Genomic DNA, 19,035 nt, shown 5'->3' on the forward strand with positions numbered 1-19,035 from the left:
ATCACTTTATATCATCATCAAATGTGAAAGCTCAAATGCCTTCCAACTAAACCTCTTCTCCTTTCTTTCTTGCACACAACAGAGGATTACAGGTTATCTTTTCTTCCTTCTGTTGTGCTGTAAAGTTTTCTGAATTGGTTTAGTGCTCTGATTAAAATCAAGTCTTTTCATTCTTCTCTTTCTCAGCTAATGTATAGCAACCTGTTAAAGCCACATCCCATCTGTTCCCATTCAGTCCAACAGTGGTTGGTGATTGATTTTTATTAAAAAGGACCACACAAAATATAACTGAGTTTCTTTATTCTGTGGATTTAGTTTATGTAGCTAGAAGTGCAAGTACTGACCACATAATGAGTTTATGTAGCTAAAAGTGCAAGTACTGACCACATAATGAGCTTCATCCGGTTTTGTCCCTTTCTGGTTTTCTATCAGAATACTCTCTATTAGCACACCCAGTAACACTGCAGTATCTACTTTATGCAATTTCTTTCTTTTTTTCCCCTGGGGAGCTGTGGTGTGAAGTAGGTGTTTTCTAGGATTTTTTATAAACTTTTAAGCTCGCAGGCCAATTAAGTGTAGTTATGATTACAAGTAATGAGACACAGTAGAACCATAGTGCTCAGTTTCTTCTGGAATCTGGATAATTCCAGGACTGTGATTCTTGATCACCTGAATTATTGATTCAGATGTCAGACTTGGATATCCATCTTTTACAGTGTGTTCTCTGGAAGTAAACAATTTCATTTCCCTATTCTGTGCTATGTCATTATTCCAAATTGTGGATGGCATCAATTTACCCATTCTCATAAATTCAACGTTTTTCTTCAGATAATTTCTATTTCTTCTGCTGTTTGAAGTTTTTGATGTCTATGTATAAACTGGACACAAGTCCATGTCTCTTATGATTGCTGTTTGCATTGTCTCCTTTGTCAGTGTTGCAAGTTGAGAAGCAGAGGTGAAATTCTCCTTGGGCCCCAAGAGGAAGATTCAGATTACTGAAACTACTTTGTGTGCTTTAGTTGCTAGACTCTATCAGATCCAAGGTTCATTTGGAGCTGCTCACTGCAAATCAACCCTTGCCCCCAACCCCCAGTATATGCAGGTTTTAAACTGGGGGCATTTCTTTAGGGCTCTGCTGTTACTAAAGAGCCTTTTCTGTACAGTATGCTCTCTTAATTAGCAAAAGTCAAACCACTGAATGAGGTTTCAGCATGCAAGGAATGTGATAAGAAAACAGTTTGTTCATTTGGTGGTCTCTTGCTTTTACAGTACTTGGTTATTTTGATGGGCTTTCTCTTGGTCTTGAAAGAATTACAAGTGCAGTGCTAAAACTGAAGGGCAAGCTTTAGGGAAGTTGGATTTCACTTTTCATATGGCTAAACTGCATCAAAATGTACGTGGCCTATTTTAATCTTTATTGTTTTCTCTGCAGGTAGCATGTAGGTTTTATAAATCCAGGCAATAAAAATTAGACATAATTGTTGAAATATGTGTATCTTGTAGCTTCTAAAAGTGAAGTTCTGTCTTTAATTTTTTTAATAGATTTTTTTTTTTCCCCCCTCTTAATTCTTGTTCTCCAACAGTTGGCAATTCATTTGGGGCAGTGAAGTCTGTTCTTTTTTTAGGATTGACTAATGCATTTTAAAACATTTCATGGGATTTGTCAAGAAGCATATAGAACAGTGTTAATCTTCGTTTCAGAAATAGCTTAATTTCTGCTTTGCTTTCTGAAAGAAAAGATGCAAATCTTTCTGTCTCTTTATTGTGGGAAATAACCTTTCAGGGTTTTTTTTATTACCTACTTGTTTAATGTGGTGTAATTGTTTTTGAGTATTGCATCTTGCAGAACTTTAAACCAGATGATGGTGAGCATTTTATTCAGACATTATTTAATTGACAACTGAGTAGAAACAGCCGCTTTTAGCTAGAGAATCCCTCATCCATATTGTATCCTGTTGATACAGTTTTATAGCTCTGAAATTGCACACCAACAATACTCTAATGTGAGTTCATAATATTGTTTAGAATGAATGAAGGCAAACTTGAGCTATGTCCCTACTTTCTGTCTGATGAAATGGCACCACAGTCTCATTAATAGATCAGAAATCCATGTATTCAGCTATCATTCTATTATTAATACGGATTTATATTACCAATGGACCTTGCAATTTTCCCTTAGCGTAGGGATATATTACTAACTGTGTATACATTTCATATCTGGTAGGATCCTTGTGTTTGGACATTAAGCTCTAAATGGTTTCTTCAGAACCATTTCACTGAATTTAAAGTATTTAGCGCAAAACTGGAAAATAACTTTGTACGGGCCCTGTAAGTGTCTTTAACTCAAGTACGGGAACAGCGTATAAAGACAAAAGTATACTCTCTCATGTCATGTTTTGATTTAAATCAGCTTTAGCGTGTAGTATTGGTTTCTAACTTGCCACTTTTTGTTTTAAATGATGCATTTGTTTTAATATATGTTCTTGTTTTAGCAGGTAAAGAGACATAATTTAATATTTTAAAACATGCATTAGTTATCTCTAAACTACATTAACTCAGTGTTGTTTAAAACCCATTTTGCATGATGCCTTTTCCATTAACCTTGCCTAGTTTGTTAAAAAAAATAATCTTGTTTAACAAGCATTTTGCTGAGAGCAAAATTAACCATTGCCTAAAAATGAGGTAGCTTCTGGTGAATCTCTTTAGCTTTTGCTATCTTTAAAAAGCTGTTATTTAGTGTAATGCAATAGTCATTGCTCAACTTGGCAGCAGCATCCAGCTCCTTCTCATTATGTACACAACATGGTGATTAATCCATTAGTTCCCCTCCTAGTATTCAGCATATCCTGTCCAAATACATAACCCTTCCTGCCTCTAAAAATTGTTAAGCTCTTCAGCTGACTGAACTTCGAGATGTTCTTTATACAGTGTCGGAGTTGATATAAATGTTACAGATACTCAGTAAAATGCTCTGTGGAAGCACGTGGGGCAGAGGGGCACACAGCGACCGAAGTCAGGAAATGCAAAGTCAAGATTGACCCTCCCTTCTTAACTTTGTGTTTCCTGGCTTTTGTTGGCTTACGTCAGAACCATAGCTTTGTTTTAAATATAACCTTGTTTATCAATCAATTCTCGAGACACTGCCTCAGGATATTTGTAATAATATTTTTAATATAGCATTCTTATCAGTGATCAACAGGTTGGAATTGCACAATGTTAATTTGGGGTCAGGGGCTGTCACAAAGACACTCTGTCTCATCTGCAATTCTCCACCTCCTCCCTGTTACTCCTATACTATAGCTTTCTTACAATTGAAACAGCATGAACAGCGATACGCTTCATGGCAGCTTCCCTCAAACGCAGAGCAGTGTGTGTCTCTGCTTGCAAAGCACCAGGCCTGCTGAAGTGTTCTCTCAGGAGATTAGTTCAGATCTTGCAGTTTTCTTTTCACAGTCTGGAAACAAAATAAAGACAGTAAACTAAACTGCGTGCAAATGTGCTTAAAACTGTGCTCTGCCTTTTTCTTAATGTGAATTGGGCAATCAGTATAATCACTTCCAGACTGAAGAAATTTAGGAACTTTTAGTTCAGTTCTTGGTATCTTTGCACTTGCCAAACTGTCCCCGTCTGAGCTGACTTTAAAGGGGTTTTGTTCAGTCTATCAGTTCAGAGTTGTAGAATGAGTATCTAGTGTTTGTATAAATACTGCGTAAAGCCTTGGAAAGCTTTAGAGAGAGTGGAAGAAGAAGGGATCTCACTTGTGTTTTGGTTGTACCACAAGGTAAGATGAAATTCCTCACTGCTCAGAGAAGACTGCATAAGGTGTGAAGTATAAGAGTAGCATGTAAACCAAAGCAACAAATAAAATAAAATGAAGCAGTGTTTAACCCTACTTTGTACCAGCCATACATGCTTCTCCAGCTTACTAAGCATTTGCTTTGGGAAAGAGTGATCAATACAGAGCAAACTTGACTGTAATTCTGGAGCTAGAACTTTGCATTTCACAAGAGCCCGTACAGTATTTTAATTGTTTAACCATCATGTCTGCTGCCAAGTTTGGTTTATAACCTAACTAAAAGGGACTAAACAAGGGAGAGTGAAAATAATGTAACCACTTTGCATGAAATTGGGGCTGAGGTTCTCTTCTTTCCACCAATTTCAGGGCAGTAGCTTGTTAGAATTGTGTGCGTGCCCTTTGATCTGCATTTTCATGGGTTTATTTTCACATTTGCCTGTCGCACCTTCTCATGGATAACTCTAAAAACCCCTTCCTTTCCCTCCAAACCCTATTCTTGTGTGTGCTTGTTGGTTTGAAACCCTGGGACATTTTAGCTACCTACAGTAATAGCGCTCGACTTGTCCCCCCTGTTCCTCCAGGAAAGGAAGTTCTTCAAAGGCTTCTTTGGAAAAGTAAGTTTAACGCCTCGTTTGTGCTTGCACTATAAGGAGTTACATCCCTGGTATAGCACTGCCATAAAATCAGGGTGTTGAGAGTCCCCTAATCCAGTTCAGAATATTTGCTTTTAAAAATGTTGATCAAAGAACATGGTTAAAAAAGCAACCTGAAACAGAAACGTAAATCTGTATGTACTGTATCAGAAATCCAGTGTTCTGAAGTGATTTGGTCTTCCTGAAAAAAAATGTGAATTTTCCTTGTAAGCCCTTAAACTTGTGCCAGCCTACATCACCTAGGGACATATCTACAGAGCAGTTGGGGTCTGTGCCTTCTAAGTGCTTCATGATCGGCTGCCTAGCACCATGAGTTGATCCCCCAAGTGTTGGTGTTGGGAGAAAGCAGTGTGCCTACACATATACCGTCTCTTAAACCTTCCTTTTTTTGAGCACAGTCCTAATTCAAAGACAAGATGAAACCTGGTGTTTACCTACTGTGTTTTTCTAATTGTAACTCAGTGGTATAACTGAAAAGTTTACTGGTTTTATTGTTGCTCTTACATTAATGAGGAGAGTGTCCTAGCTGCGAAGGGAAGCAACTCTTTGTCCTTGCTAAGAATGTTCTGTACTGACAGCTGGGTGGTTTTGTTCCTGCTGTCTACATCTCCACAAGGCAACACATGTAGACCTCTGAGAGCTCCCTCTCATCTGTTCCCTGCCTCTGCATTTAAAATTCCTGTAAAACATTTTAACTTACTTTTATATGGAGTTATTCTTAAGATATGGTTTCTGAAGTATCTTGTTATAAAATGAAATCTTGTCACGCAGGGCCAGCTGTTTCCCCAGTTCAGGTTTCTTTCTATGATCTGGGAAAGCACGCATCTAAAATGCAGTGATGGTGAAGTAAGAGGTGCTTTATTTTTTTTATTATTTTAGGGACAAATTACCATAGGTGGGAGATACGTCAGGTTAATTAGATCATTCCTGTGTGCAAATGAAATTTAAGAGCTGGAATCTGCAAAGACTGGAGTCAAAACATGCCATTGGCTTTACAACTGAAAATGCTAAACAGTACTTACAATTTGTTTAAACAAACAGAAAAACCCGCACTTCAACCTGATCAGATACGTTAGTTGCTTGTTGCTATTAACGTGTTAGGGTACATAAGAAAGCAAAGATGTAGAAGACAGATATTTGCATAGCAATTAATTAAAGTCAAAGACAGTTTTTTATCTATTAAATATGCCAGCTTCCCCATTACATCTTAGTCGCTTTTTTATGAAGTCTGGCATTTTACCACAGCCTTGTAGATTTGCCTTGTCTTTTATTGTAATACTTTGCCAAAGAGGGACCTACTTCTGCTTCAGCCTGTGAAGTTTCATTAATTAGCACTGAAACCACTTAAATCCATAGTGTTTATAGATATCCCCACAGCATCAGGATGGCAGTGTCTTTATTACAGCTTTGGCCTACAATGGTAGCCCAAATCTAGGGGGAAACTGCAGAAAAAGGGACAGCTGTTCTCATTATTAATAATTGAGGAATACTAATAGCTCCAATATCTTTTGGCTGTCTCATCTATAATTTCTCCACAGATGCCTTGCATTGGGATTAATATAATATTCCAAATTGCAGAGCTGCTTAGAACATGCTAGCAGCTTTCCGAAAGTCAGTCTAGGCAGGTTTTCTGCTTTCCCTGTCCATATTTTTCTCCCCCAAAAGGTAAATCTGACAGATTTTTGTCTAGAAATGTTCAAGTGTTGAAGTATTGAAAATACATTATTTTCAACTTTAAATAAAAATGTCTGTTGATGGCTCCAGGTTAGCCTTCTGCAGTTTTATTTTGTGTAGCATATGCAATGTAACCAAATCAACTGCCTTTTTAGGCAGCTCTTCATATTTTGAAAACTAAAGCTTTTCTGTTGTAATGAATAGTAGTACAAATTTGGTGATCTTCCTCATGTTTTGCTTCCATTGAGTGCATGTATTTCTCATCACACAGTATTTTATAGAGTCTGAAATGAAAAATTTTCTTTATATATACCTCAGACTCTAGATAACATTTTACAGTTGTTTGTAAGTCCCAGGACAGAGTAAAATAGGCAGAAAGTGTAGAAACAATTCAGAATTATTAGAAAATGCATTATTGGGCATTAATTTTGCTCTGGCATCCTTAAACCTTTATTTTCCACCTTACGATATAGCTGCTGCTTATCTCCACATTCCTATCACTTCTAACGGTTAAATTGTCATGAACTGCACTGTCGGTTAGGAAATGTACATTTCAGATTTAGTCCACTTTTCTTTTTTCTTTTTTTTTTTTTTTTTTGTTCTTGGTGGATGCCCATCTCTAGGACATGCCAGCTCATCACAGAGGTTTCCCTCCTGCCCAACCTGCAGTGGTCCTTCTTTGTGTGGGGGCCTCATTGTCTGTTAGTGTGGGTGCCTCACCCGCCCTCCTGGAGACCTCTGAGGACTCCAAAATTAGTCCAGATAATGAACCTCGCATTGGAGCAGATTGCTGACCTCCTAGGAAGTGCTGAGCAGCGAGGTTTCTATCGGGGCTGATTCAGCACTGACAGGTCAGGCTCCCGGGAGCCGGTGCCACACGTGGCTCTCATCCTGTCAGGTCATCAGCACAGCAATGCTCTCATCCCAAAGCTCTTGAACATGAAGACAAGCTGCTGATATGGACGTCTAGATGGGTCCCTTGGTAGCAACATTTAAGACCACGCTATTCCAGTGGATATTGGCTGTTTGCTTTAAATACTTTTGTTTGGAGTCACCCATACCTTTCAGTGTTATTACACAAGCCGTGACCCTGTGTTGGAGTTTATTTTCCATGCAGTATCTTGCATCCGGTCTGATCTTTGTCCAGTGTGTGCCAGGAGTGCAAATACTCATATCGTCTTTGTAATCATGACATACTTGGCAATATCCCACCCATAATGGAGTAGTACTTTGATTTGTATATCTAGGATAAACTGATTTGGAGAAGTCTGTTCTTTATACCTCAATTGTAGGCACAGATAAGCTGAGGATTGAGTAGATGGGAAAATTGTATGTTGCCCAACAGTAGTAGCTGTGGGTTTGGGATATAGACAGTAAGGATTTGCCCCTTCTAAGTGCTGAAGCCACCATAAATCTAGAAGGAGGAATTAGGAGATAAAAGTGTGTTTTGTTTTTCTCTTAGCGTAACAAACCCATGTTTGGTTATCTTGCATGAGGAACCTTATGTTTCCCGTCAGAGAGGAGGATTTAGACAGCCATTTAGCCTTTTAATTTTATTCTGAGAAACACGAAGTTCATATCTTAGCTATTTTAAAATCTTAATTTGGTAAAATAGCAGGTGAGAAGTAGCTCTGCTGAAGATCAGTACGGCTTTATGAAGTAACCAGCTCAGTTAAACTTGACTTCAATACAAACTTCAGGAACTGTTTACTATTTCTGCAGAAACAAGGTTTTTATTGTTTGCTGGAGAAAGACATGTATCTCTGTTTCTAATGACTGTAATTTAAACCAAACAGTTACCTGCAGGCATTGTCTCCACTGGATTGTTTGTAATTGTTTGAAACAAATATTTTAAGACTATTAATGGCTTATAAGAAACTGTACTCCATTTTAAAATAGTTCACAGACATCTACAAACCATTTGTTTGGGGGATTAATAGGGACCATTAATCAGCTGCTGAGAGTTGAAAATACAGACTGTATTTTGTGGCTAGTGATGTTACTGCCTTTTAAGACCAAAAATTAGAAATTACTTTTAAATGCTGAATTTTTTTTTTTTTTTTAACACATATGATGGTAAATTTAAGTACTTCTTCCTTTGTAAATTATACCCTTTCCATTAGGCATTCAAGAAACTGACACTTTTAAACCTTCTCTGGGGTATCCAGAGGCTGGATGGACATTTAGAAACTTGATTCTGCCAGCACTTCTCCATAGCTTTCTTTCATGCTGTGTTTATTTTCTCTCTTTTCTCTTTTAATCACTCTTCCATACAAGTCAGTGCCATTCTCTGTTCTCACCAAGCTTTTTGAAAATGCTCAGAGTGTCATTGCTGCTTCCGAAAATTGGGACAGATAGTTCCACCCCAGATTCTGCCAGGCCCATTTTCTTCATACTTGCTGCTTTCTCTGATAATGAAACCAATGTAATATAACAAGAGACTTTTCACTCCAAGATATTTCATCCCTACAGTGTTAAAATCAGTGTTACAGACTTGGAGCTTGTGGTAGCTTATGTCAGAGTGTGTACTTGCTCCATTACTTGCTGTATGAATATAAATTATATACATCTCCAATGACCCATTAAAAAAAAATTAATTGCTGTTCTTGCATGAAGCCACTAGCTGATACCCCCTCATCTTTTTGTTGTTGTTGTTGCTGTCTTCACTCCCTGCAGTGATCTGTGGTGGGTGCCATTAGCAGCCACAAACTGTGTATACTCAGTGCTTCAAAAACCATTATGGGGAGAATATTTTTATTAGTTGTCTTAAAGTATGGGGCTTGTGAATTAAACTAATAGGTTAAAAAAAAAAAGATTATTTTTCTTGTAGTAGGTCTTTGTAACAACCAGTAAAATTATGTTGACATCTTGTACCTATTTTCTGTTCAATGCACTAGTTTCAGAAGAATATTGTGTCAAGTGTTTATACTGTTTTCTGTAACTTTCCCTTAAAAAGTAAACAGTAGAAAGAATCTGTAGTTTAAATGGCTCCTGAAGCCTTCCTGTGTTTCCCACTTTTACTTACCCTCAGCTCTCGGCAGCTGAAAGTTTCCCACAGTCAGAGCTTGGATAAAAGCCAGACAGCTCCTCTGCTGCGTCAGCCTGCCACACACCATTGCTTTTTCAAGATACACACCAAATGGTTAAGAAATCATATTTTTCTACCTCTCTTCCAAGATGTGACATTTAGCTCTTAATAAATTAGTGAAATGTTTGGATGATTGGTCTTAGCATTAAGCTGATAACACTGATGATTTTTGGGTGCTTCTAACACTGGTTTAAGGTGATGCCATGGTTCTGCCATTCAACTATTGGGGCAGAGGGTAGGGCTGGTGGAAATACCAGGTAAGAATTTTCCCATGTTTAAACTGATGCTAAAGAAGCTACCTGTGGTGTAACTCCTTATGAATTAGTGTCTTCTGACTCTTTAGTAGAATTCTTCACCTACTTGGTCAGTCTTGAATTCTTTACTGTCAGTGGATGTACACCTTATTTTTGCCTCCACCTGTCCTGTGCCCTCTCCCCTCCCCACGACGTGCTGTTTCTGAAATACTGGCTTTGGCTTGGTTCTCTGACTGTTTTGCAACTTGGATTGAGTATCTGGCTTTGGGCACCCTACTGACCATGGACTTCATCTACACTTAATGTTATGGTTCTTGGAAAGGGGAAGCAGGTGGCTGTCAGATGCTGTTGGTGTAAAACTGTTTGGTTTTTTTCTTTCTTTTATTTTTTTGAAAGTCTGGGAAGAAAGCCGTTAAAGCAGTCCTGTGGGTTTCGGCGGATGGACTCAGAGTTGTAGATGAGAAAACAAAGGTTAGATTTCCATGGACAAAAGTTTTAAATCTCTCTGTAATAATGTATGTGCTATAACTTTAAATGGACGCCAGTCTTTATGTTAATGCAAACATTGGTATTTGAAAGGAAAACTGAAATGTGTAATTAGTTTATTCATTTCTTGCTTTGTAAACATGTATGCCTGATATTTTTTTTTTCCCCATTAATTCCACACTACTCTCAAGACACATTTCATAAAATGTGGCAGATAGTACAAGCTTGTAATTTTTTTTCTGTTGCATTTACTGGAAGAACCATTTTTTCCTGATAAGTTCTATTGACATTGAACTTGGAGAGTCCTTTGACTTTGTTCTACACCACTGCAGAAGGCTGCAGTAGTAATATATGAGCAAACTCATATTAATCAATAGAATTTTCAGTGCATCCCAATCCTAGAATGGGTCTGAATGAACAAGAGCTAGCTTCCAAAAAAATGCGATGAAGAGAATAAATTAAATAGGGGGGTTGTACCTTCAGACTGAAGCTAAATAGTTACCGAGTATCAAATTCAGTAATTTCTAATTCGAATACCTAAGCTGGTGGTCTGAAGTAGAAGACTCATGTATTCGTGGCATCCTTCTAGATTGTCAAACAAATTTTTTATCGTGAAAATAGCACAGTATGTACCACCAAGGCGCCTGTGTGCAAATGATTCTTGGTTTTGATCTAGATGTAGGCAATTAGAAATAAGAGCTTTAGGCATGCCTCTATAAGCGTACTAGTATTTTAAAAGATGGCACTGCTGTCAGAACAATTTTTACTCTCATTAGTCTGAAATTAATTTGTTATATATTCACATCATTTAACCCTTACTTTGTCAACCTAAAAGATTTCTGCAAGCCAACACTGTGAAGCAGGTAGAGGGAATTCCCTCTGCAGTACGACTGTCAAATACCTGCTCTGTGTCTAGACTTCTCCGGGGCTGCTGTTAGGGTATGGTTCATCAGTGCTAAAGTTACTGTCTCTTTAAGAATTTTGTTTCTAATACAAACGCACTGACATAGGTGAATTCAGTCTGCTGATTGCCTCATTTAAAAATAAGACTTGTATTATTTTTGGAAATGTTACTGCGTATATCTAATCTTTTAAAATTGAATTTTAACAAGTTGTGCAGACCCTGGAGGTAATTGAAAAGTATAGAACTTAAAAAGAGAATATACTATTGCCTTCTGGTGGCTGAATCTATTAGCACAGGTGCCAAGTACTAACCACCAACCAAAAGACACCATTTTGAAAAAAAAGTTGGGGTGGGGGGGTAGAGATGACATAGTTCTTAAACTATACTATCTCCTTTTTAGAAACACTTCTCCCACCAGTCTATGGGAACAAATCAGGGGTGTTTGACACTACCAGTGCTGCTGGTGCTTTTCCGCTGCATCCCAGCTTAGCTAATTGGCAGATCAGCTTTTGCTTTTTGTGTAGCAGCTGCTAGACCTATTCACACTTGCAGACCTCTCCCATAAGATTCAGCATTCTGTTTTAACCCCAGTAAAGATTTTTTGATAGCAAGACTGCTGGAGATGCTGTAAAAATAAAATAAAACAAAAATGTGAGCTCCATAGTTTAAAGGAGAGATCTTAGCAATTTGTTTGGGTGCCTAAATTCTGGAGTGGTGCATTAGAACAATTCTACCAAAGGTGACTGGTGGAAAATATCATATGTCCTTTTTGTTTCACATTGGGAAGAGATTCCAAATGGTGAATTCATTGACGGGTAATTACAGTCACATCGAGTTATATCCTCTTTTTAGTATAACTGTCTTCTTGCAGTAAACACTGAAAATGGCTTGTTCAAGTGTTTCTCCATATTTCCTCACATTTCTTTTATTGCGGGGGGGGATTTTTTCCCTCTAGGATCTTATAGTTGATCAGACAATAGAGAAGGTTTCTTTCTGCGCACCAGACAGGAACTTTGACCGGGCATTCTCATACATCTGTCGAGATGGCACAACGAGGCGCTGGATATGCCACTGCTTTATGGCGGTGAAGGACACGGTAAGTTTAATATGGTGTGTCCGACTCTTCTGGCTTCTAGCTGGAAGTTATGCTTGGAAAAATTAACTACCTAGAATACTGCACTATGTTTTGACTTCAGCTAAAAGATGACTTAGTCCTTGAAAACTATTTTAGTTCTAATTCTTTATATCTGAATTATTTTCCAACCCTCTGTGATGTTGTCTTGCGGAGAGAAACGGTGCCCAGCATGTGTATAAAAGGAATGCAGTCAGCCTCAGATATCTCTAGCAGAAGGGAGCTACTCTTCTAAAAATAGACAGAAGATATTCTCATCTGAAAATGTATACAGCCAAAATCTGAAACAGCAATGACAGTTTTTCCAGGTTGCAGTCATAGTGAGTAAATACAGACTGGTTATGAATGCAGCCTCTTGTATGCGAATGTTATCTTGAATGAAAAGTCATCTGAATGTTAAGGGATGGAGCTAAACTGTATTAAATTAGCATCCTGTTGGCTTCAAAGTGATAGAGGTTTTCTAGTAGAAGGCTTGAAAGTAAGTTACCTCTATCAGTCTCTTGCTGTGTAGATGTAGGTGTTTAACTCCCTGATCTGGCCTTTTCCTCTCTCTCCTTTTTGTTGAATCTGGCTTGTATTATACAGAGTGCTTGAAACCTCATGCAAATTCATCGCGTGAACTCCACATAGCTGCATGTTCAGAGCAATTGTACTTGACAATTTGTCATTTTTCTTTAAAGAGAAACAATGAAGTTAGAAATTCCCAGATAAACTTATGTTAGAGCTGTAGCATTTCTATTTTCCTCTGTGAATAACAGTTCAGTTCACTTACCGATCATAAGATGAGTTGAGCTACTGGTAGTAATAGTGCCTTTGACTCAGCTGTAGCCGCTGTATCAGCTGGATTGCTGGGCTTCCTCCAACTTGAACTTCCTTTTCTTAGTGCAGTTATTGGATAGTGGGTCCTTTTGACCTCACTGGTTAATAATGGAAGTGCTTTTCAGAAGGCACTCTTAATGCTAACTCCTGCATTTGGTCAGGGCTGTTAAGAGGTGTAAGTAGTCACCATTGTACTTTTTAATTTTCACACTTGCACACAGGGGTAGTTTCTCTCTGAGCCCTCTGTAAACTTTCTCCATCTGAAAAGAGCACTTATCTATCCTTCAGGTCTTACACCTGCTTAAGATGGCTTTACAAGAGTTTCTTTGTGCACAAATGTATCCAGAGGCAAGGGATCAGTGCAGGCATGTTATCGCACTAGCATCTCAGTAGCAGTTGAACTAAACAGATTATCCAACAATCTCTTTCATTTCTGGGTGGCCTTGAACGCTGCTTGAGCATTCGTAGTTGGGAGCCTTTATATACCAGGTTTAATTTTAGAGCCGTACAAAAGGTGGCCAATTACCGTTGTTCTCTTTAATGCCTTAATTAGATTCCTCTTGTAAAGGCAGGTTATCACTTCGCAATGCTTGAAGCACACGTATGTTTCTGTTCCAGCTACTGTATGATGCAATGTTGTCTTGTACAGGGGGAAAGGTTGAGTCATGCCGTGGGCTGTGCATTTGCAGCATGCCTGGAGCGAAAGCAGAAGCGGGAGAAGGAGTGTGGAGTGACTGCCACCTTTGATGCCAGCAGAACCACATTCACTAGAGAGGGGTCATTCAGGGTCACTACAGCTACTGAACAAGCAGAGAGAGAGGAAATTATGAGACAGATGCCGGATGCTAAAGGTACGGGGTGCGACTTAAACAATCATCCATAGCGAGCAAGACCAGCACTGAGGTGAATTGGAGCCTGTGCAAGGACTGAGGCTTAATGTCCTTGTAGCATTCCCTCTCTTGAACCCTCATTACATACAAATCCTACTTCCAGACGCTTGTCGCTTCACAAGATGAAAAATGCTCCCAGATTCACTTGTAGCGCGTTTTCCCACATCTCTAGAAGTACAAGTGGCTTCATATGTGAAAGCTGCTCCTGCTTTGTTTTGGCAGCCTGCTTTGTGACGCTGTAGGTACCATACTAAAAGGCCTCATTAGAAAAATGTTATAAAAATATAACAAGTTTGCCAGACACGAAGTAATCCTTTTAGTAGTCTGAAGCTTATGGTAAATGAACAGAAAAAGTATATGCATTTTTCTTAGGAAATAATGTATTTTTATTTTGATTTTTAAGACAGGTTACAAAGTGTGCATGTAGAGTTATATTGCATGAGGAAAGAACAGATCAATCACAGTGTGCTTTCTAAAAAAAACCAAACCAAACCAAAAACAACCACCCCCTCTCCATAAACCACGTAACTGTTGTGCTGTTAATTACATTCAAAACTAGTAACTGATTTGAGAGGAGTTAGTTTTTTACTTCTTAGCCATTTAAAAAAGCATTTCAAAATACTCTGAAATGCAAGTGAAAGTGGAACTTCTTATTCCAAGTTTTATTACAAGTAGGGGAGTTCTACAGCTAACAAAAAGTAAGTATTATAAATATTTTTCTTAGCCCTCTTTAGAGTGGAATTGAACTTTTGTTTCAGAGGGTTCCACAGCAAGTTGTATGCTGCCACTCGATTGCAAGACTTTAATCTTCATTTTCATCATCCATCTGCTTGGTCCCATCCATACGTTTAGTTTTAGAATGTGCTAAATGAAGCTTAAACACAAGGCCTTTGTTACTTGAGGGCATGAGTCAAAGTCTTGACTCAATGAAGGTGTGTGAAATTATTTCCAAGAAAGACTGATTGGAAAAGTTTCACTTGAACGAGCAGCTGCAACTCATGGGTACTGAAGCTTACAAGACAACATAATTAGTTCCTCCTACCATTCCAGCTCCTCAGAAATCTCTAGTGTGACTCCTCTCTTTACCAGATTTTTAGTTATTCTGTTTATGTGTCAACAAAAAAAAGTCACTGTTTTTCCTAAAACGTTTGAAAAGCAATAGAGGTAAAATAAGAGTTCACACCAGGATCATAAGATTTCCCCTTCAGATGCACTGATGAGCTGTGTTTCATAGAGTCATGGAATACCAGCTTGAAAGGGACCTCAAGGACCATCTGGCCCAACCTTTCTTGGCACAAGCACAGTCTAGACAAGATGGCCCAGCACCCTGTCCAGCTGAGTCTTAAAAGTGCCCAATGTTGGGGAATCCACCACTCCCCTGGGAGATTATTCCAGTGGCTGATTGTTCTCATTGTGAAACATTTGCCACTTGTGAGGAAATTTTTTTGTTTGTTTTTTTTATTGCCCCCAAAGACAGTTAGGACATGACTGAGAGCAGGTTTTCCTAGAGATGGAAAAATCCCTGTGCTATTCTAATCATAAGTGTCATCATTTAAACTAGGCTTAATCCTACATTGCTACCACTAGGCCTGGCTGACAGAAGCATTGTGGTGCTATGCAAAACTCTGCAAAATGAAGCAGCTGACTTTAAGTTGGAGGAGCTTCCAGTGCAGCTAACTAGTGATTGGGTGGTAACGTAACAGCTAAATTCAATTAAAGCAGTAACACAGAAACTCCCTGTAAATGTGCCTGGTGTTAGCAAGGCCTGTCAGCTCAGAGGCTGGATCTGCCTTGCAGCACGGTTCCGTCTGTCTGTATTTCCTGGAGGAGCTGGGGAGCTGCAGCCCGAGCGCTGATTGCGGCCTGACCTGGGAAGTGCTGCTGCTGCCTTTGGCCTGCTGAAGCTTGTGCAGTGTGTTTGGCTACTGCTGCTGATTCTGCAGAGCTAGGAGGGTGGCTTTTAAAAGAAGGTCCTAGAGCTGGGTTCTGTTCCCTGCTGCTTCTGAGCTATGCCACCCTAAGTCTCTTCATACAGTTTGTAAGTAATATTTTGGCCATATTTCTGTGTGAGGCAAAGTAAAGGTCTCGGAGATGAAATGCACTTTTCAGTCTTAATCATAAAGGAATTGCAGGTATTTCTAGACTGGGGTCTCAGGACTAGCTAGAATACATATATGAGGCCATAATTTCTCTGAAGTGGCTAGCCTTGGTAAGCTTTGCTTTGGAGACTGGATGCATGTAAAGCGACATGGTGAAGACGAAAGTATACAGAAATGATTTTTCTGCTGTGGTATTAGAAACTCGTTTGGAAGAGTACTAGTGATGCCAATTCCTACATTTTCTCTTTTCAAAACAAATGGGAGTAGGGGCAAGCAGTTGAACACTACTTTGCTTTACTCTTCTAACCTCACCCTATTTCCTCCAGCAGTTGAAACAGAAGTGAAAACAGTAGCACCAAGTGCTGCACCAAACAATACTGCCCCCTCTTCTGGCTCACCAACCTCTCCTACTGCTGAAGTTGCTGCCTCTCTGGATAAAGAAATGAGCAATCCCCATGCTATTCCACGGAGGCATGCCCCTATAGAACAGCTTGCCAGGCAAGGGTCTTTCAGGGGCTTCCCTGCCCTTAGCCAAAAGATGTCTCCTTTTAAACGCCAGTTGTCTTTGCGAATAAATGAGCTGCCTTCAACAGTGCAAAGGAAGACCGATTTCCCCATGAAAAACTCAGGTAAAACCAAATGGTTTCAGTGAAATATTAAATTGTCTCTTCCTCCTTTCCTTCTCTGTGGCTTCAAATAACTCCTTATTTTCTAGTAAATCTTTCTTCCTGCCTCATGTGGATCATTTCTCACAAACAAAAACCACCATGTCAGAGAACTTCTGCTTTGGGAATAGGCAAGAATTCTAAATGCAGTATTCACATGCAGAAGACAAACAGTTCTAATCACTGTCTGAAATATTGGAGCACAGCTTGAAGTGCTCCAGGAATGGGTGTTGGTGAATTAGTAGATGCTGGTTCTTCTCTCTGAGTCACTGAACCAGTTCCTCCACTTAATGCCAGGGCATCTGGAGAGACACATCCCTTCAAGGCCTTAACCACTTGTCATGGGATGATGTGATGCGTTTCCGCATATCTGAATTCCTCTTTCTGAGAGCAATGAAATGGCTTCTCACCTTGCATTAAAAGAAACTTTACTGTTTATTGATACAGCTGGCTGTACCACCTAATGTGTGGTACAGTTTTCACAGGATGGTGGTGGGGTTTTCTAGAGTCAGCCCAACATAAAAACCTGGGATGCTCAGTACTTGCATAATGTCCTAGAATCCCCTTAGCTAGGTTATCCTGCAGTCCAGCTGTACTTGGCAACAGAGCTAGTTTTAGGGTTCCAAGCTTTAAAGTAAAAATTACTGTGGCAAAGGCAAAACCAACAAAAATACTTAGCCTGACTTCTCATATAATCCTTGTTTGGTGACCTGTGCTTTAAGACCAGCACTGAGTTTGTCAGTGTTACAGTAATAGTGCGTTGCTCACTAGTGATACTCCCTGAGCACACTACAAGCTGAGTTTTTAATGATTCAGAACATTTCTGATGCATGTTCCCATGTATGCTGCTGCCAGTGCTGCTTACTGCCACGCCACATGCGCTGTATTGGAATATCTCTCAAAGAATCAATTTTTGGGCATGCCTCCCCCTGAATTTTAGGTACGGTGCATGTTGTGTCCAGGTATCTTCTGGGTTTTATACTATTTGTGTTTAATTTTTCCTGCTCGTGTCAGTTCTGTGCAATACAGAACTGATGATCAGTAGTTTTGAAAAGCAGTGCAGTTAGTAATAATGAGAACACCTGGTAAGTCAGCAGTTTTACACCAGATGTTATTTTTATCCATGTTATGCTCATACCTGGTTTAAAACTGAGTGTCCATTTTATCCGAGCATTCAGCTTTTGCTTCTGATAATTCCACCACAGGAGCGAAGGATTTTCAGCTACCACTGAACTGGAGCAATCAACATTCTAACTCTAGACTTAACTTGCCACTGTGCATTGCTGTCAGCACGTTTAAACTTCAGCATCTACTTACTTACTGTGGAAGTGTGTTGTTGGAACACTTAAATCTATCATAAGTATGTTCATTTTGTAGAGTGCCAAATCTTAGTGCCAAATCCTTGATATGTTTAGCACTTTAATACTGAAAGATTTAGATCTTTGCTAAAGCTATAGAAATCCCTTTTATTTTCTGAAGTGAACATCCTCTTGCATTAACACAGAGAAGCAGTAATAACCAACTCGAAACCTGGAACGCTGATCTCCTTACCCTCTTGACTTGATCACAAAATACACTAATGTGGTGTTCTACTTCAGGTCAGGTCTTCAACAGTATTTTTTTTTTAAAAAACTGTCATGCAAATCAGTAGCAGGAACATCTACGACATAAGGGAACTAATTATATTTCAGTTTCACATTGGTATTTGTAAATTGTTTCTGTATCCTTTAAGCTTCCAATTTAATGAATTTTATTTACATTTTAGTCCCCGAGGTAGAAGGGGAAACGGACAGCATTAGTGCCCTGTGCTCTCAGATCACCAGTGCTTTCAGCACACCATCAGAAGATCCTTTCTCTTCGGCCCCCATGACAAAACCAGTGACAGTAGTCGCACCACAGTCTCCTGCCTTTCAAGGTTTGTGAGTTCTTTGCATGCCGTGGTCATGCTGGTTGAGGCTTGAATGCACATAATGTTGCTTTCCAGTAACACATGGTCTTAATTTCTTTGTGCAAGTCCTGTTATCATACTTAGGGGGAATGCAGCCTGCTTTATTCATCTTGTCTGTTTAGTTTTTCTGTGGTTTTGTTTTTAACCAAAAGGTTGTGTACCTACCACATGATAGTTACCTCTAAAAGGGACTGGCCTTGAGATATTGACTGTTTTAGCATTCTGCCTCCTGAACTGCAAAAACCTTACAACTGTGTGTCACAGGAACCAAGTCCCACAAGGGAAGAGATTGTGTGCTGCCACATGATTACTGCTTTTCACACAAACTCTTAGATAAGTGGTGGAGAGATGCCAACTATAGAACTCATAGCAGCCTCTAATCTTCATTTCACCGATGTGCTTTTATACAAGTTGTGTGAAAAAAAGAACCTCTCCTTGTTAAATGTAGTTATTGTTACTTTGCATGTAAAATCTGTTCTTCTTTTGAGTCTAAAATTAATCATACAGTAACTTCTGGTGAGCCATATCTCTTCTCTATATTAACTTCAGTCATCAGAACTCAAGGTCTCATCAAATACATAAAAATCCACCATCCCACAATTCTTTTAACTAGCATTGGCTTGGTGA

General features: G+C 39.1%; 1 protein-coding gene across 1 annotated transcript in view; it reads left to right on the top strand.

The window, feature by feature from the left end:
• The window catches only part of NUMB (NUMB endocytic adaptor protein), a 93,843-nt gene that overhangs the window by 70,946 nt on the left and 3,862 nt on the right, over positions 1-19,035 (top strand). Inside the window, exons 3-8 of the mRNA XM_074909163.1 lie at positions 4,333-4,410; positions 9,862-9,936; positions 11,811-11,951; positions 13,456-13,657; positions 16,122-16,424; positions 18,226-18,375. Coding sequence (XP_074765264.1) covers positions 4,333-4,410; positions 9,862-9,936; positions 11,811-11,951; positions 13,456-13,657; positions 16,122-16,424; positions 18,226-18,375 — 949 coding nt within the window. The remainder of the gene's footprint in view (positions 1-4,332; positions 4,411-9,861; positions 9,937-11,810; positions 11,952-13,455; positions 13,658-16,121; positions 16,425-18,225; positions 18,376-19,035) is intronic.

Source organism: Athene noctua, chromosome 6 (assembly GCF_965140245.1).
Source record: "Athene noctua chromosome 6, bAthNoc1.hap1.1, whole genome shotgun sequence".
Lineage (NCBI taxonomy): Eukaryota > Metazoa > Chordata > Aves > Strigiformes > Strigidae > Athene > Athene noctua.